The 18,708-nt window shown below is 40.4% G+C and overlaps 1 protein-coding gene across 1 annotated transcript in view; it reads left to right on the top strand.

The window, feature by feature from the left end:
• Positions 1–18,708, top strand: part of kif21a (kinesin family member 21A) — a 67,952-nt gene extending 49,244 nt beyond the window's left edge. Inside the window, 14 exon segments of the mRNA XM_022205668.2 lie at positions 698–799; positions 1,242–1,407; positions 2,040–2,060; positions 2,784–2,841; positions 4,243–4,297; positions 4,400–4,602; positions 5,763–5,885; positions 11,774–11,910; positions 12,442–12,616; positions 12,942–13,106; positions 14,136–14,253; positions 14,395–14,565; positions 15,079–15,278; positions 16,497–18,708. Coding sequence (XP_022061360.2) covers positions 698–799; positions 1,242–1,407; positions 2,040–2,060; positions 2,784–2,841; positions 4,243–4,297; positions 4,400–4,602; positions 5,763–5,885; positions 11,774–11,910; positions 12,442–12,616; positions 12,942–13,106; positions 14,136–14,253; positions 14,395–14,565; positions 15,079–15,278; positions 16,497–16,587 — 1,785 coding nt within the window. The 3' untranslated portion in view covers positions 16,588–18,708.

The raw sequence follows: 18,708 nt of genomic DNA, 5'->3' as shown, positions 1-18,708 counted from the left end.
AAGACAGAGCAGTCTATTATTTTCACATTTTTAGCCCATTTGGGCCTCAGGTGTCTACAGAAAGTCTTTATTCATAAAGTCTCTATTACATAGGAAAAACAGAACAATGTATGTTTTTATCACAGTCGTATTATCGTTGCATCATATGTTGGAGTGTTGATCCACACTGCCAAGCATGCACAGATGTAGGCACCTGTCTTTGCATAGCTTTACATTTTTACTCTGAGTGATGTTTTTGTGTTGCAGTAGATTTCTAAATACTGGGGACACAGCAACAATGTCTACAATCAAGTTTGTAAATTGGAAATCCATCATTTTAGAGCCATCACTTGTGCAGTACTTTCCACATAATTCACCATCTAATAACTCTGCTTTTCACCAGAGTAGTGATGAGTTGTTTGTGCAGCGGGCATCAGATAAGAAAAGTACATAAAACGTCAGATTATTACAGTATTTGGAAATGTCAAAAATAATAGTATTGGGTTGACGATTTATTGTATCCTTGACTATCCAATGAGGACAGGGCATGGCTTGCTGTGAAGGTTGAACTGTGCTAAACAATACAGTTTTTAGCATAAGTCCCAACATGCATCGAGTGCAGAGATATTATTAAAAGTATAGAGTGAGTGCTTCTGTTATCATGGACAGCTGATTGGACTCCAGAGGGTTAAATTTCACACTATTTTTTTTTCCACAGGAGGAAGGTGACACAGTGGATGTCTCTGCTGTGATTGGCTCCTGTACTTTGGCAGAGGCTCGTTTTCTGCTGGATCACTTCATGTCAATGGCGATTAACAAGGTAATAGACCTCATGAGGAAAAATCCCATCTGTACAACCACAGTAGCACTATTGCTGTGTTTATGGCCACAGTACAACAAACACCTATGGGCCGTATTTTGTTATACAAATGCGTGTTAGTTTTTTTTCATTTTCACTGATGTATAGTGGGATGAACAAAATATTAGAAACATCTGTCCGTACAAAGCAATGCAGTTCAACACTAACACAAGCTAAAGCCTCTACAGTGATCACATAGTTGAATCAAGATCTCTCCTAACATTATGACATTGCAGGATAGAAGGTTACTATGTGTGATGCAGAGTTATAAGTAATTTCCCAAATGAACAGTCCAACATCCTGTACATCAACTCCAACCAAGAAATTTGAATACAGACAAGATGTGATGTTCAGTTTTGTGTTGTAATACAGACACTGTTTATTGTCTTTCTGACCTCTTTAGGGTCTGCAGGCAGCTCAGAGGGAGTCCCAGGTGAAGGTGATGGAGGGCAGGCTGAAGCAGACCGAGATCACCAGTGCCACTCAGAACCAGCTGCTCTTTCACATGCTGAAGGAGAAGGCCGAGTTTAACCCTGAGCTGGACGCGCTGCTGGGGAACGCTCTGCAAGGTAAAAACACTGTTTGTTTGGAATAAGGTAGAAGTGGAGTTACGGACCCAAAACACAGACCAGACCCCAGATTTGACCCAGCCCATCTTCTGAAAGCGTCACTGATAAAATGTCAAGCAAAAAATTTAGTCTGAGATGACAATGAAGTTTCTCTTCCACGAGTTAATCGATAAACATGTTGCCTCTGCATGTTTGCCACAAATCCTTTGCCTTTCAGGAAGTAGACTGGGTTACTGGTCAACTGCATGATTGGGCCTTTTGAGATGCTCCTGCCCGTTGCCTTCTGCTGAACAGAAGCTGACCTCATATATTGTACAAATGACAATTTTTTCCACTGTTAACATTCAGATACTGAGATCATATTACTATAATCAAGTTCCTAAACATGTTTTAATGTTAGAGCTGATTTTATTTTATTTTTAATTACATTTTGTCCATTGTTTGATTTGATATTAATATATTTCGGACAGCCTCTGTTCAGTAGGATGCTCTGTTTATAGTAAGTGCATTTTTTTGTTTGTTTTATTTTAGTTTTTAGAATTTCGGGGGACTGTGTTTTTGATTTGTGCATTGCCTTTTTTCTGTTCCCCCATGTTTTCTTTTTCCTTTTTTTTGTTTTCTTATGTTTACAGAGCTAGGTAACCTCCCAGCTGGTAAGTGAAACCATATTAGACTCTAATCTGTGTAATGACTGCATGGTTCCTTCCCTTTGCACTTTGAGAACTAACTAAACATAACATTAAGAGGTGCATGAGGTGCAGTGCAGTCAGACTTCCCTCCATCTGTTGGCTGACCCCTTCCCTTGTCCTTATCTGGATACATTCTTCCTCCCTCGTGTTTCCATGTGCTACAGCCTCCATGCTTTAGCACCTGCTAACTCCAGACCCTTCCACAGGAACCATACAACAGGGATATTTTAGCTGTGTCGGACCCTGTAGGCCAGCTGACCCTATCTGGAGCAACGGACTAATGATTCCTCACACTTCTCCACCTTGTCTCACGTTGGGTCTTTTCCCTTCATCTGAAATCCCCACACATCTCTCTTTATAACCTTCCCCATCTGACCGCTTTCAGACCTCAGACCTCATTTTTTTTTCAATCCATTTGATCCCATTGAGCTCAGCGAGGACCAAGTTTGTTAATAAAGAGCATGGCACTGCGCTGACATTGCCTCCATCTGCTTCCCTTGTTCATTTCCTACATTCATTTCGCTCAGTACAAAAAATTCAATTAAAAAGCACAAAGATTAGACAAGGGAGCAAAATAATTTAGTCTTGGGTAAGATATTTCAGAACGTTTTAAGCAGTTATCTCAGTTTTTATCAGTGACGAGGGTTACCACTCTACTTAATATTATTCACTGATCTCATTTGACAGAAAATGGAGATGATAGCAGCAGTGATGAGTCTGCCCAGAGCCCCTCTGCAGAGGGAAAGTAAGTACACGCTATGCTATGATGAATTACATTACCCTGACCTTTTTTATGTTACTGTAAGGATTTGCTAAGCCATGCTGGGCTGTGCTATATTATTTAATGCAAATATAATATACATTTAATTATGACGTTTTAATCTGTGTTGTGTGTAAGAGTTGTGGTAATTTGTGATGGTATTTTTTTGTTTTTGCTATGTCTGTTTTTTATCTTACGTAATTTAATATTTATTGCATCCACATTATGTGTTTATATTTTACATAGGATCATGCTATGTTATATTTATGTTGAGTCATTGTGTGGGTTGTTGCAGTGTGTATGAAAAGTCGTATGAAAAGTCACTAACTATCCGTTGGAGTTCAGTTAAAACCATCATAAAGAAATGGCAGGAATATAGCACATGCCTGGATCTGCCTGGAGCAGGTCATCTTTAAAAACTCAGTGACTGTGCAAGAAAGAGACTAGTGAGGGAGGCCACCAAGAAACCTCCTCTGCAGGAGTTACAAGTTAGAATTCATCACCATGGGGATGGTGTACGTGTGATGACGTGCAGTGTCTCATTACATCAGAGAACCTTCCTCGAGTTGACTCGGTCTCCCCATACCTTTTGTGAACTCTATTCTAGATTTACCATTAACGCTTTAACTGACAATAGTTATTGTATGCACAGTCTCTCCCATCTCTGTTGCTGAAGCTTGTAACTTCTTCAGAGGATCCTGGTGGCCTCCCTCACTCATCTCTGTCTTGTACATTCACTCAGTTTTTGAGAATGTCCTGCTCTAGGCAGATTTATGGATTTCCCAGATTCCTTCTATTTCATAATAATGGATTTAACAGTAACTATCCCCTGGCTCACGCTTTTCAATAACATTTTCACGGAGTTGCTTGGAATGTTCCTTTGTCCACGTGGTGTAGTTAAAGTCAGGAGCATGGATTCACCAGTGACTCTGCCTTGTGTTAATACTCATGCAGTCACTTATCACATTTTAGATTTTTATTTAATTTACAGTAATTTGTAGAAATTTGTTGTCACTTTGATACTAATAAGACTTGTTTTGTAAGTGACAAATTACATTGACTATGATTTAGTGTTAAAAATCAATGAAGGGGGAAAACTCATAAAGGGGATCAATGCCTTTTATAGGCACTGTATATAAATTATTTATCTTTTTGTTTATATTTTGTGTTGTATAAAGTTTATTTTTAATTTGTTTGTATTGTTTGATGTCATGTTGTATCGTTGCTGTGTAATGTATTTTTCATGTTTGATCTTTTTCTTTGTAATTTTTCTCCTAAGTGATCGTAGTGTATGAGGAATTGCTTTTTTGTATGCACAGTTGAGTATTTTAAGTGCATTTTTGAATGAATACTTGCAGTAAAACAAAACTTTTCTCATCCCTGTAGCACGTTGGCATCAGATCTCATGAAACTCTGTGGAGAGACAAAAACAAGAAATAAGGTATTAATCATGTGTTGATGTGATATTTTCCAAAAGAAAATATTTGCTCATTGTTTTCTTAATTCATTCCTGTGCTGATTTTCACACATTTGTGCTGTACAGGCTCGTAGGAGGACTACCACACAGATGGAGTTGCTGTATGCAAACAGTGACTCTGCCCCTGACGCACCTACTGCTGACTTCTCTAGTCCGATGCTGCCGTTAACTGAAACGCCTGATGGGGGTGGAGACATGGACCTGTCGGGTTCATCAGTCAGGGACTACACAGCTCTCTCCCCCGGCTTTTCCTCTAAAATGGGCAGCATGTAAGTCCAGGCCCGGCACTCTTTTGCTAACAGATTAATTGGTACTTCCTTCCTTCTTTCCTGCATGTTTGATGTTGCTGCTACCTTCTCTGCTGTATTGTTTTTTTTTCATGAACATGCTTATTAATGACCATACCACTTAATGAGTCCTTTGACAAAAACAATATGGACAGGGTTCTCGCCAGCGCATTTCACGCAACGGGCCATTACGCTGTCAGTTTGAAAGATTACGCTGTGATTAGGGCCGCTACGCTGCATTCAAGTTGGGGTATTGTGTTTTGAGCACATTTGCTTGCGTAATATTTCCATATTTATGTGAGAAAACTTCTTTATTGGGGCAGTTGGCACTGTGAAAGAGAGTTATTTTGACAGATAACGCCATGTGCGTTTGTTTTTATCGACTGGGTGCCTATCCAGGTTAATTTATGTCTCCCCACCTCAGCCGTACTTTCCTGTCGATTGACCCGTTCCTGTCTAAAATTCAGAGTCGCTTCCAATCTCGGGGTTACAATTAGCATGTTTCGGTTGTTTCCGTGATGCCATGTATGGTGAATAGTGACGTAAGTCACGAGCATTTGGAGCATCTGTGTGACGCTCACTGGCTGACATCTGGGCTGGCCGCTCGCGAGATTTAGTGAAGGCTATTGCGCATGCGCATAGCGTCGGGCCGTCCCGACCTGCCGTTACGCTGTAAAAAATCCTGGTGAGAACCCTGATAGAGAAGAGCAAATCCTAAAATTTGTTTGGCTTGTTTATTACTGTCCACCTGCAAAAAACACCCTTCTAATTACAGCCTAAAGTCAAAAATACTAACCAAACTGCTTTATCCAGCTTGTGACAGGCTATGCTTCAAACCAGTGCACATTTAGATATAAGAACTTTAGTTAACAGTGGTCAGTCAGCTCTGAAATCTTTAGGATAGTGTAGCGTAGCACAAACCCAGCAGTGTCCTCATTATTTAACATGAGCTTGGCGAAGAACCACCACTGTTCTTGGACTTTAAATATCAGGTAACAGTGTTATTGTGTGTACTGCATGTTCATCTCTTCATTGTTGCCATTATTTCATGTTGGTTTTACATCCTTCTGTTGTTTTATAATTATTTTTGTATACTGTCTTTGTGTTGTTTGTGGGAAAAAATGATAAAACTGAACAATCAGTTCTGGCTCCAGAACGCCAGGTGTGGAAAAGCGAGCTCCAGAGCCTTCCCCGCTTTCTCGCAGGAAGACGTATGACAAGGCACAAGCTGCGGCTGACAGGGCAAAGGTCAAGGAGATTAAACAGTAAGAGCTTGCTGCCAACATGGTGACTGCAAAGCCAAGAAAATAAATTGAAGTAACTTGACTTTGACTCTACTAATACTCTTCCTTTCGATTTCCTACTTTGAAGAAGCATGTGATGTCAACTGAAGCAATAATGCTCTGTGTCCTGTTTCACTTGCCAAGTTCTATGCTGAATTTAAAGTCATATTTTTCCTACCAGACTTGGATATTATGTCTGTCCTATGAGCCATAACTGAAGATTTCTCTTTTTGTTTCTGGAAATTTGACTCAAATTCAGTGTTCAACTTGCTTATCAATACCTCCGCTTTTGATGTATGTATGATCTGCATTCTACTAATTACGGAAATCAAACTGTCCTTTCTCTTTCTTTGTCTGATCAGCAAATTCTCTCTAATGTGACTGAAATGGAGAAATATGCTGAGGACTTGAAAATTCGCTATGCGTCTACTAAACAATGATGTGATAACTCCATTTTTTAAAAACATTTCTTATTCCTGCTTCAGAATACAGTACTTGAATACAGTGGATTACTTAATACATTTCTCAGCTAATTATGTAAATGTGGTTTAAATCTATTGTTGGCGTTGCATGTACCAGTGTTTACTTCCATACTTCGTGCATATTAGTTGTTTGCTGGCTTAAAACAACATTTACTGTACATTCAATCTGCACTTGTACATGCATGGTTGGTGTGTGAGCGGATGTGGCCAGTCAGAAGTGCTGCATTCATGTCATGTGGCAGAACTAGTAGATGTCATCTCAAAATAGTGTGATTCATTCATGTACAACACACACATTTGGTGAACATAAAGACAGCAAGTGTGGAGAAAGTAAATAGCCAAGACAAGGTTCCATGACTAGAATGAAACAAAGATCGCTGCAGTTAACTGCTTGGTGTTTTGACCACTGGACTACCAGGAGAAACCCTGTCAGCTACAACATGGCATTTACTCTGGCTCCACCCTCAGGCTCACTGTGACATTTTTAATGGAGACTGTCCTCATTTTTTTTTGTCTATGCTTATTATTTCTGGTATGCAATGACCATTATTACTACACGCAAGCTCAGCTATTGTTAGGCTTGAACAGTTGTTGACAGTAGGTTGAGTCTACTAAATCCTTGGGATCTGTTTATTTTTAAACAACAAAAAAGAAAATGACATGTTGTAATTGGCACTAAGATGTAATTTTGTGGAGCTCTGCTGAAGCAGGAACTTTCAAGACTGTATTTCTTTCCAGAATGATAATGTCCTACAGTATCTACAAACAGATTAACCTAGTAAATCACACTAAGCAGGACACTTAATTCATGTCATCTGGCTTTAGATGAGTTTGAACACTTTACTGTCAGTCCATCCTGTTGCTCAATATGACATGAATGCAGCATATGCGTCTCCCTTCTGTCCTCATGCACTCCTCACACTTCTGTTGACAGTGTGTAAACAGTTTAGCATACATCTTGATTATGCTGCAGCTTAGTTGGCAGCACTGTTGTATTCCGTCGCAGCCCATCGCTTATCCTGTTCCCTACAGCTCATCCCAGTATCCACATCTGAGTTGAGCTGTATGACAGCGTATCTGGGGCATACTGTAAATGTCCTGCAGGATAAGTAAGAACCAGAGATAAGTAAAACTGACACTGGCCTGCCAGAGATTTAGATTAGAATTGGAAAAAGATGCTGAGGAGAAGCAGAGAGGCACACAGCACCGCAGAATCTGTCAATTTTTCCAAGTCTCACCAACAATTGAAGTGGCTGTAGAGATTTCCTGTTCATATACACAGGAGGGTATACATGCAGACTAATAGAAACATGAAAACATTTAGATTTTTGACTCATGCAGAGCTGTTTAAATACAATATCTAGCTTTATCAGAGTAATGCTGTGATCACTTACATGGTTATTGTCAGTCATTTCCTTGAAATCTTGTGACACGGCAGACTGTACAAGTGACCTAAAAACGTTCCAGACCATTCCAGTGGATTACTTTCTTGGCTCAATTATGTGCACACTACTACTGATCATTTTGCAAAGATTTTCAGCAATTTGTGACACAAACTCTTCTGTCTCAACGGACCAAGTCAGCCGGTCTTTGTTCCCCATATGCGTCATTGACCTTATGTGTCCATGACCTGGTTGTCAGTCCACCAGTTGTCCTTCCTTGAGCCACTTATGGTAGCTGCTAACCACCGTATACCAGGAGCACCCCTCAAGGCCTCTTGTTTTGGTGATGCCCTGATCTGGTCATCAAGCCATCAGAATTTGGTCTTTGTCAAAGTCACTTATATTATTTGTCCTGTGTACTTGTCCAGCATTCAACACATCAGCTTCACTTTTTACTTGCTGCAATTTACCACACACATTGATCAATGTCATTGTAACAGAAAATTTAGTGTTAGCCACTACATCTGTCAGTGGTTTTAATGTTGTAGCAAATATACACTTAACAAAAATATAAACACAACACTTTTGTTTTCGCTCCCATTTTTTGAGATGAACTCAAAGATCTAAAACTTTTTCCACATACACAATAGCACCATTTCTCTCAAATATTGTTCACAAATCTGTCTAAATCTGTGATAGTGAGCACTTCTCCTTTGCTGAGATAATCCATCCCACCTCACAGGTGTGCCATATCAAGATGCTGATTAGACACCATGATTAGTGCACAGGTGTGCCTTAGACTGCCCACAATAAAAGGCCACTCTGAAAGGTGCAGTTTTATCACACAGCACAATGCCACAAATGTGGCAAGATTAGAGGGAGCGTGCAATTGGCATGCTGACAGCAGGAATGTCAACCAGAGCTGTTGCTCGTATATTGAATGTTCATTTCTCTACCATAAGCCATCTCCAAAGGCATTTCAGAGAATTTGGCAGTACATCCAACCAGCCTCACAACCGCAGACCACGTGTAACCACACCAGCCCAGGACCTCCACATCCAGCATGTTCACCTTCAAGATGGTCTGAGACCAGCCACTCAGACAGCTGCTGAAACAATGGGTTTGCATAAGCAAAGAATTTCTGCACAAACTGTCAGAAACCGTCTCAGGGAAGCTCATCTGCATGCTCGTCGTTCTCATCGGGGACTCGACCTGACTCCAGTTCGTCGTCGTAACCGACCTGAGTGGGGAAATGCTCACATTGGATGGCGTCTGGCACGTTGGAGAGGTGTTCTCTTCACGGATGAATCCCGGTTTACACTGTTCAGGGCAGATGGCAGACAGCATGTGTGGCGTGTGGGTGAGCGTTTTTCTGATGTCAATGTTGTGGACGGAGTGGCTCATGGTGGTGGTGGGGTTATGGTATGGGCAGGTGTCTGTTATGGACAAAGAACACAGGTGCATTTTATTGATGGCATTTTGAATGCGCAGAGATACCGTGACGAGATCCTGAGGCCCATTGTTGTACCATACATCCAAGAACATCACCTCATGTTGCAGCAGGATAATGCACGGCCCCATGTTGCAAGGATCTGTACACAATTCTTGGAAGCTGAAAACGTCCCAGCTCTTGCATGGAAAACAAAACTGCACCTTTCAGAGTGTCCTTTTATTGTGGGCAGTCTAAGGCACACCTGTGCACTAATCATGGTGTCTAATCAGCATCTTGATATGGCACACCTGTGAGGTGGGATGGATTATCTCAGCAAAGGAGAAGTGCTCACTATCACAGATTTAGACAGATTTGTGAACAATATTTGAGAGAAATGGTGATATTGTGTATGTGGAAAAAGTTTTAGATCTTTGAGTTCATCTCATAAAAAATGGGAGCAAAAACAAAAGTGTTGCGTTTATATTTTTGTTGAGTGTATATATATTTTCCACCTTCCATATCTCCACTATATTCTATTCATTTCAGTGTATTACGGTAGATACAATAGAAAATGAATTTAAACAGACAGATATTCCAGTCATAGTAAACATCTTGTTTTCGTTCAGCAGGCAGCAGTACATCGTTGCGTGGTAATGTAGTGTTGCACCTATAAGCAAATATTGTCTTGAAAATGCTCACGTATTGATGTCTTCAAGTATTAAGTTCGGTTTGCTTTGAACAATGAATACTCCATGTCTATGTGCACCAACAGCTTCGAGTTTCCATGTCACATACAAATGTTTAGGCACATTTTTTAAAATTTTATAATAGGAAATGAATCTGTTTGACGTCGTACCTCATATTCAAGAAGTTATGTTATCAGTAGCTAATCAGCTCTCAGGAGTATCTGATACTGTTGTTCCCTCTAGGATGTTTGGATGCCTCCACCAGACCTCAAACAAAATCCTCCACTGCGTTTCCCCTCCTTTCTCCAAACCGCATAAGTACAACTTTGATTTGCCATATGGTTTCATGAAATTTCACCTTTGGTGTACTTGGAAAATGTGGTTCTTGAACACAGTCATGTGTTGTGAACTTCAACCTTTCCTGATCACTACCTGCATTATCTGTACAAATATCAAGGTTGCAGAGCAGTTTATCAGACTTTCCTGTAGCCACATCCTCCCTGGGGTTTCATTCCTCACTGCTGTATTGCCCTCATTTGAGAGTTATCCAAAAAAAGTGGTTAGTCATTGAGAAGATATCCTTTCTGGGATTAATACATAATTACAATAAATCCAAACAGTGTCATGTCAAGCTTATTACTGGTATTGACACTGAAGCCGCATCAATCCCCTCTATTCATTCGCCTTTTCTCTTTTCAGTGAAGCTTTTATTCTGCGCACTATAAGCTTTTTAAACCTCAGTTATTCACAACTAGCCTAGCTTAGCTAGACTGTATTCCCGTTATAAGGGATATACGGGAATACGGTCTAGCCCTCCTCCATTGACACATTTTGACAGGTTTTCAAGCTCCGAGCAGATCAGACCGAACCAATCAGAGCACCAGAGGTGGGAGTTAACGATGCGACCGCAACAGAGCGAGGTTTCTCTCGTGCGCTTTCCTCTGTTTTGCACGGGCTGCATTTGTCCTTAAAACCTCAACAAGAAGCAGCTCTTAAAGCTTTTCTTTTTGAAAAGGATGTATTTTTAATTCCGGCAGGCTGTACGATAGAATGCGTAATGCTGCCCTCCACTGTTGAAAAGGAGAGCTTAGATTTTCCTCAGGACCCCTGTACGGCGAAGGAAGCTGTTAAAACTACAAAACATCATGGCGGAAAGGCAATTGTTAGGTCGCTTAGTGATTGCGTCACACATGTGTTACGCTGATTGGCTCTCTCCAATTCAAGCTGTGATCGGTAGTCCCGCCTCTGGGCTAGATTTGGTTCAATGGAGCAGTTCCAGACTGACTTTGTGTATTTGTAATACACAATATAAAGGCTGTCTGGTCCCCAGGCAAATTCACAACTGCTCAATATTGACATCGAGATCTGCATTACACCACCAGTTCATTCTGCTGCTTTGCTGATACTGATAGCTACGACTGTTAGAGTGCAGCGATTGTACAGTGGCCCTATCAAATGCCAATTTATCAACATGAGAAGCAGATTAGTGATCAATCAGGTTTCCTGTGATGCTATTGAACATGCTGTCCCTGATGGGTTAACACTGCTGGTTTCCAGCAGACGTCTGTCTGCAGCTCTTTCGGTGTTTTTATCTATTACAAGCTGGAGAACAGGAACATCTCAATGTACATAAGTGTGTTTAGATTCTTGGCTTGTCTATTGTTTCTTTTCAGCACAAGGGTTCCCCTGTCCACGGCTATCGCATTATTTATCTTTCAAGTGTTATTTTCATCTTTTTCTATTTTTCATTTGCAGCATTGTGCTAAACGACCTCAAGAGCTGCATATTGTGCATGACTCTACTAGTGTGGGTGTGATTTATGTCTGTGCTAAGATTATACGACAAGGTTAGGTCCTTGTTGATAGTCATATATGTGTGTGTTTTCCAGGGGTGTCATAAACCCAGTGCCATCCACAAAGAGCAGCCGGTCTGCAACTTTACAGTGTGTTCACGTGGCAGAGGGACACAGTAAAGCTGTTTTATGTGTCGACTCCACTGATGACCTTCTGTTCACTGGATCCAAAGGTGATTGACCACAGTTCTTCCTCCTTTCGTGCTTGCTTCACCTCCTCTCTCTTCCTACACGTCTAATCACTATTCCTCGCATGTCCCCTTGTTCTCGCACCGGTAATTTATTACACATCGACATGCTGTTTGGCTGTTGTATAGTACCAAGTAAAACCTGGCAGGGATTAAGACTGACATATGCACAGTATGTGGATAAATGAGGTGATGAAATAAAATGACATTATACATATAGGAAAGTTCTTACGGTGAAGGAGCTTTAACAGATGATGAATAAAGGTAAATTGTTTAGCATTATCCTAGACTAATTTGCTCATTTATTCCCACAGAATGCTTAAGTAGCTCCATTTCTTGGAATACTTATCAATTATAGTAGGTTTTGTCTTGCTCCAGTATAATTCCTACCCCATCAGTCTTGTTCTTTAGCTCTACTCTGTTGCTTCAATTCAGACATCCTCCTCTCAGCACGCTTACTGTATTTCTAATACAATAAATGGTGGTGAAAATGACAGAGACTGTCTTTTATTGCAGATCGAACTTGTAAGGTGTGGAATCTGGTGACAGGTCAGGAGATAATGTCCCTGGCTGGTCACCCCAACAATGTGGTGTCAGTCCGTTACAGCTCCAGTTTAGTCTTCACTGTTTCTACTTCCTATATCAAAGTCTGGGACATCCGGGATTCAGCCAAGTGCATCCGAACGCTAACGTGAGTAGGTCTGCCTCTATGGATCAGACTGCAGTCTGGAAAGCCTTTTTTTTTTCATATTGAGCAGATCCTCAGTATTTCCCAGATATAATTAATATTGCTGAGCACTTCATCTCTTATGTAAATCTGTTGATCTGTTATTGTTTTCACAGTGACTGTTAAGCATTTCTGAATGTGACTAATGTCACTTTTTCACCAAAACGTTTTGTATTATAGACTTAAAAGTCATTCACACTTAAGTACATCATTAGTATGTGCATCTTTTCCTCTTTACTGCCTAATTATCTGTTGCACATTTATTCATGCCTCATCAATGTGTCTCCAGGTCCTCTGGTCAGGTTAATGTTGGGGATGCCTGTGCATCTAACACCAGCCGGACCGTCACCATCCCAGCAGGAGAGAACCAGATCAACCAGATCGCACTCAACCCCAACGGGACGGTTCTGTATGCTGCTGCTGGAAACTCAGTCAGAGTCTGGGACCTGAGAAGGTGAACAGAGACGCTGAGAATACCCCTGTATACTGAACACCAAGACTCTGACAGTCTTGTGGTCATCAGGGTGGTTTTTAGACATGGCAATGTCAGTCATATTCGATTTCTTTATAGTGAAATACCTTAACAACTGTTTGTTTGTTTTTTAAAGATTCTATTTATGTAATGTCACCATCAAGTCAAAAAGCCTGTAAGACTTAGTTCATGATAGAATACCTGTAAAACTGACTGAATACCGAGAAGCTTTCTTATCATTTATATTATCTCAATGTTAGGACAGATGATATATTAACAAATAATAAGTGTATCATTAACTTGTTATGTTTAATCAGATAACACAATTTTATGATTTGAGATTTAGTTTCATTTAGCGTTTGGCTGTTACATTAACTATAAAGTATTTTACCATAAGAAAATGTCAGTACAAAGAACTTGTATTTGTCTCAAGTATTGTGTGTTAACACCGAGACTTATGGGAGCCCCGCTGGCAGTCTGTTTATCATTCCCACAATTTGTTCCTCACTACAGTGATACTGCAGCAACATTTTCATATGCATAACACACGCCGTGAGTTAATATAAAACACAGTCTCTTTTCGCTGCACACTTGGATGACTCAGTTCATCATGAAAACTTGACAAGCATCCAATCCAAAGCTGTCGTCTGTTTCTGACAGCCGGCTGGTATTTGCTTTGATGAATTACCTCGTTGCTCATCTTCGAAAATAAAAACAATTCATACCTGATACTCTGGATAATTAAAATAGCTTTTCATCAATATGCTGTGGAAGAAGATGCTGCAGCTTGCATTGAGACTGAAACACTGTAAGGGTCATTCACAAACCGTGTTTTCCCACATGGTGCATTTAACAACAAAAGAATTATTTGTTGAATATTAGGTAATATAATGATTAAGTCTGCAAATTAATTTCATGAAATTTGGTGTCATGTTTTCTTTTCTTTTTTTTTTTAGACACTGGCATTTAAGTTATTGAGTGTAAGTGTTTGTTGCTTTTTTTTCCTGTCAGATTTGCATCCACTGGAAAACTCACAGGTCACCTTGGTCCAGTCATGTGTCTAACTGTGGATCAGTCTGGAAACAACCAAGACCTGGTGATCACTGGGTCCAAGGACCATTACATCAAGGTGTGTTTCACAGTGTTTGCTTCATTTAACACACTTGCGCTTGACATACAGTATGCTCCTATGTATTTATCGAGAGATGCCCTTTTATTTCACAGCAAAAATATATCACACCTTTAACATGTGATGTTTTGACTGTTGCAGCTGTTTGATGTGACTGAAGGTTCTCTGGGAAGCATCAGCCCTACACATAACTTTGAACCACCACATTATGATGGTATTGAGTCACTGGTGGTCCAGGGAGATATTTTCTTCAGCGGCTCCCGAGACAACGGCATCAAGAAATGGGACCTGGACCGCAAGGACCTACTGCAGGTAGTGGATGAGTGAGGCGATACATATTAAGCAAAGATGGTGTGGATGGAAAGATACATGCAGCTGTTTCATTTACTGCACATTTTTGGTAGGTTTTTATTTTTAAAATAATACTGAAGACATAGCCAATGTTAGCTGAGTGTTAAATATCACAAGAGAATATTTCTCCAGACAGTTTCCACTTGTGTGTTTGTAAAGGTAAAGGAGATACTTCTACTCTGCAACATTAAAGGTGAAAGCCTGGAAGACTTGCAGTAAACTCTGTTCCTAGGGCTTCCCATAACCCTTCACCATATCATGACATGTTGTCTCATAATGGCCAACATTGTGCATCAAAAACTTTAGAATAATTTCCATTGAACAAAGTTATTCATCTGTCTTTGTGTATCCACAACTTACTGTGTCAAGAAATATTTTCTCTATACTGTGGAAGTACAAATTCTTTCATGTGTTAAAGAAATCATTCATGAAACTGTGTTTACTAATTACATTTATATGAATCTCATTCCTTAGCAAGTCCCGAATGCTCACCGTGACTGGGTTTGTGCGCTGGGTGTTGTCCCTGGCTCCCCGGCTTTACTGAGCGGCTGCAGAGGTGGGGTGCTTAAGCTGTGGCACACAGACACACTGGGGACTCTGGGGGAGCTTAAAGGTCATGAGAGCCCCATCAACGGCATCTCTACCAACAGCAGCCACCTGTTCACCGCCTCCGAGTGAGTCTCACACATACATCAACGCGCACATACATTAGCTTTCAGTTGGATTAAAGATCCCTGTACTTTTCTATACCGTACTTTTTTTTTAAATCAACTTGCAAAGCTGTATTCCTGGTTCACTCTATGTAGTCACACACACTGCTTGTTACCAACAACTGCTATTTGCTGCATTTCTGGAGAATATATTATTTCTCATCTTCTGAATCTGAGGACAGCAATTTCAGCTGAGGCTTTTATACCATGCTTTAATCTAGACTGTTACTTCTGTCTGAACATTTGCTTATTTAGAAGTCTAATCAAATTACAGGTCATTTTTTAAAATGTATTAATGATTTCTAATTCTGGTCTTTCTGGAAGGATGACATGTTTCCTAACTGAGTGCTGATCAGCAATCCACTAATGCCATAGTGTTAAAAAAAAACATCCATCACCCCTTAAAATAACTCTATTAGTTAGCTTTGCCTGAACTAATAATAATATCGTTTGTATGTTTCTATTTGTTTTGCTAGTTGTTAAAGTCCTTTTCTGGACTCTGATTAAAACCCTAAAAACTCATTTCTTAGTAATTTTTTAAAAATGAAAATAATTCCTTCTAGCCATCAAATAGTTTTAGATGTGACTCTACATCATTACTTCCTCTAGAATGGAGAGGTCAGTGAATTCCCCACTTCTAAATCCCCCCACCCCTCTACTTGTTGCATCTCAAGCCAAACAGCTCACCTTCAGCTGTTTAAAACACTGTAAAGCTACTTTATGTTTACCTGTGGCAAGTCATGATATTGGCCAGCTAGATATATTTGAACCACAAATTGATTGTGAAGCAAAATAATGAAAGCTTCTGCCTGCATATTGACCGGATTGGTTTGTTGTATTTGTTACATATGAACTCTAGTATTCTGATTCTGTTGACTGCACATTGATGATGGTGTGTCTTCCAACATATAAAAGCCCCACATGGAGCTGTTGACAAATGAAAGAAATCAATTTTCAACAGAGGGCATCTTTAATGTAACATGGCATTGTTAGGATAGGTTAGAAATGTAAAAGTAGGTGATGCACTATTTTCAAACACCAGTGTACATGGTGGTGAACATACTTAAAATGACTTCTTGTAAGTTTTGAATTTAGAGGATATGGAACACTTTCTGTGTGTATCTGAATCGTGACTTCTTTCATTTTTGCTGCTTCTTACTATTTTGTGTTCCTGTCTTTCAGTGACCGGACTGTGAAGATCTGGCGTGCACGTGGTGGACTGGACAGCACCTCGGAGGTGGTTGACAATGCAGACGAGGTGGCCAGTAACTGAACACAGACACCTGATTGATTTGACTCTAGAAGGACATAACGGCATTCTTTGATGCTGCTGCCCTGCACTTTGACCCCTAACACTGAGTCCTTATACACCTACCTTCCATGCCATGTAACCTTTATGACTGAGCCAAGAGAAATCACTTGTAATGTCACTTCAGCAGAAGCAAACATGAGTTCTTTTCTTAGACTCCGTATGCTAAGACGGTCTTTAGTTTACTGTATTATTATTGACTCTTTGCAGCATAAACTCATCGTTCTCACTTTTGCGCTGTAATCGATTCTCGTCATGGATCATGATGTGAACCTGTACTCACAAAATGTTAAAGGATGCGATAAACACACTCATAGTCTGTCTGCAGCTCAGCATATATTCAGCGCTGTGCAGGATACAACACAGACAAACAAAAGGGTAGTAATGTTAAAGGAGGAGGAGATCGCAGAGCTAATGGGTTGGTAGCTGGTCTTCACAACCCAGTTCTCCAGTTTGTTGGAATTCTTTCTCTGCAGTCAAAACCGAGCTAATGTCCCCTCACTCCTGTTCCCTAGAGAAACAAAAGTGGCTTTACGTTGTGTGACAAAGACAAATCACTGTACCTATTGCCTTCCCTGACTCTCCTGCTTTTGTGCTCTTCTCTCTTCAATTTCTGCAGCAGCTTTAGATCAGCGACCAAAATTGTGTAACCTTTTGTCTTTGCTGTCCTGTGCTGCACTCATCTACAGAGCACACTTTACGTTAACAGTACTACTTAAAGCAAAAGTTTGACATTTGGGGAAATATTTGCTTTTCTGAGTCGAGAAGATTATCATCACTCTTGCATCTGTCCATTAAACAGCCACCTCTAAAGCTCACTAATTAAAATGGCATATCTCTTTTGTTTCATCTGTTGAAAGTATAAAAATGACAATTTGTAGTTTTACAAGGGCTGATGTCCCAGACTTTCTTGGCAAAGCTCCGTACACTTACTTTTCCACTTCCATTTTTCCACACTGATGTGTCTAAAGATTGATCAGAAGTTATATTTTAAATACTGCACTTTAAAGGTGCTGAAAAGCTGATTGTGTCACCTTCAGCCAAAGCTGGGCTCGATGTTTCCCTGCCTTTATGCCAAGCTAAGCAGCTCCTGGCTGTGGTTTTATATTTGTCACATAACTGTGAGAGTGATAACATTCTTTTCTTTTCATCTCCCAACATGTCAAACTCTTCCTTTAACTCCTGAGCACTTGTACAAAAATCAACACAATTAGTCTTTGAGATTCACTTAATCCTTATTAAATGTGAGCGGGTTCAGTGTTGAGGATGTTCTACACGTGTTGTTCATGTTTCATTGTGTGTACAAATGTATCTTCACTCCTCACACATGCTGTTAACACTCACTGAGCCTACACTACTGAGTTGTCGTCTATTTCCCATGCTGCTAAGGCGTATGCTCACCTTCTTCAACCCTATAAGAGGGCTTCTTGTCGTGGACTCCGGGTGAGGTCCACTCGTTACCGTAGCTATGTGTGTGTGTATATATATATATATATATGTAATAGTATCTTTTTGTTCTTGAGAGGAGAGGCCTTCAGACTCTGCCGGTGTTGTGCTTCTAACCGCATTGACCAACGTCTCTCTCCCAGTTCTGATCCTTGTGGGGCCTTCCTGGAGGGCCTCGTGGTCTCCCTGATGTAACAGATCTCTCCGTTGCGATTGTGTGCCGTCACTTATGAATGTTCGGTGAAACAGCAGCTGTAGGCGTTATTCAAATACATAACTAATGTATGTAAACGTATTTAAATTTTAAAAAAATCTGACTGAATGTTTTGTGGGACCACCGATCTGAACGCAGTCTCACAGTAGAGCCGAGAGGACCAGAATTGACAGGAAGACTGACGAGCAGCATCAGTAATGCTGAGCTTTTGGACTGAGCTTTTCCTCCAGTGAGGTAGCAGGTTTTGTTTAGTGGCCTACGGTTAGTTTTTTTTTTTTCTTTGTTTTGTTTGTTATGCTCTCCTTGTTCCATATATCCTGGGCGTTCCCCCTCTGGAGTTTTAGCTGCCGTTTCTCAGTGGTGGACTCTGTAGCGATTCTAATGTCAGATGCCTGGTGAGAATAAACGCCATCTGTCAAAAACGA

This window comes from Acanthochromis polyacanthus, chromosome 8, assembly GCF_021347895.1.
Source record: "Acanthochromis polyacanthus isolate Apoly-LR-REF ecotype Palm Island chromosome 8, KAUST_Apoly_ChrSc, whole genome shotgun sequence".
Classification (NCBI taxonomy): Eukaryota; Metazoa; Chordata; class Actinopteri; family Pomacentridae; genus Acanthochromis; species Acanthochromis polyacanthus.
The sequence above is the reverse complement of the archived record's forward strand: the minus strand, read 5'-3'. Positions and strand labels throughout refer to the sequence as shown.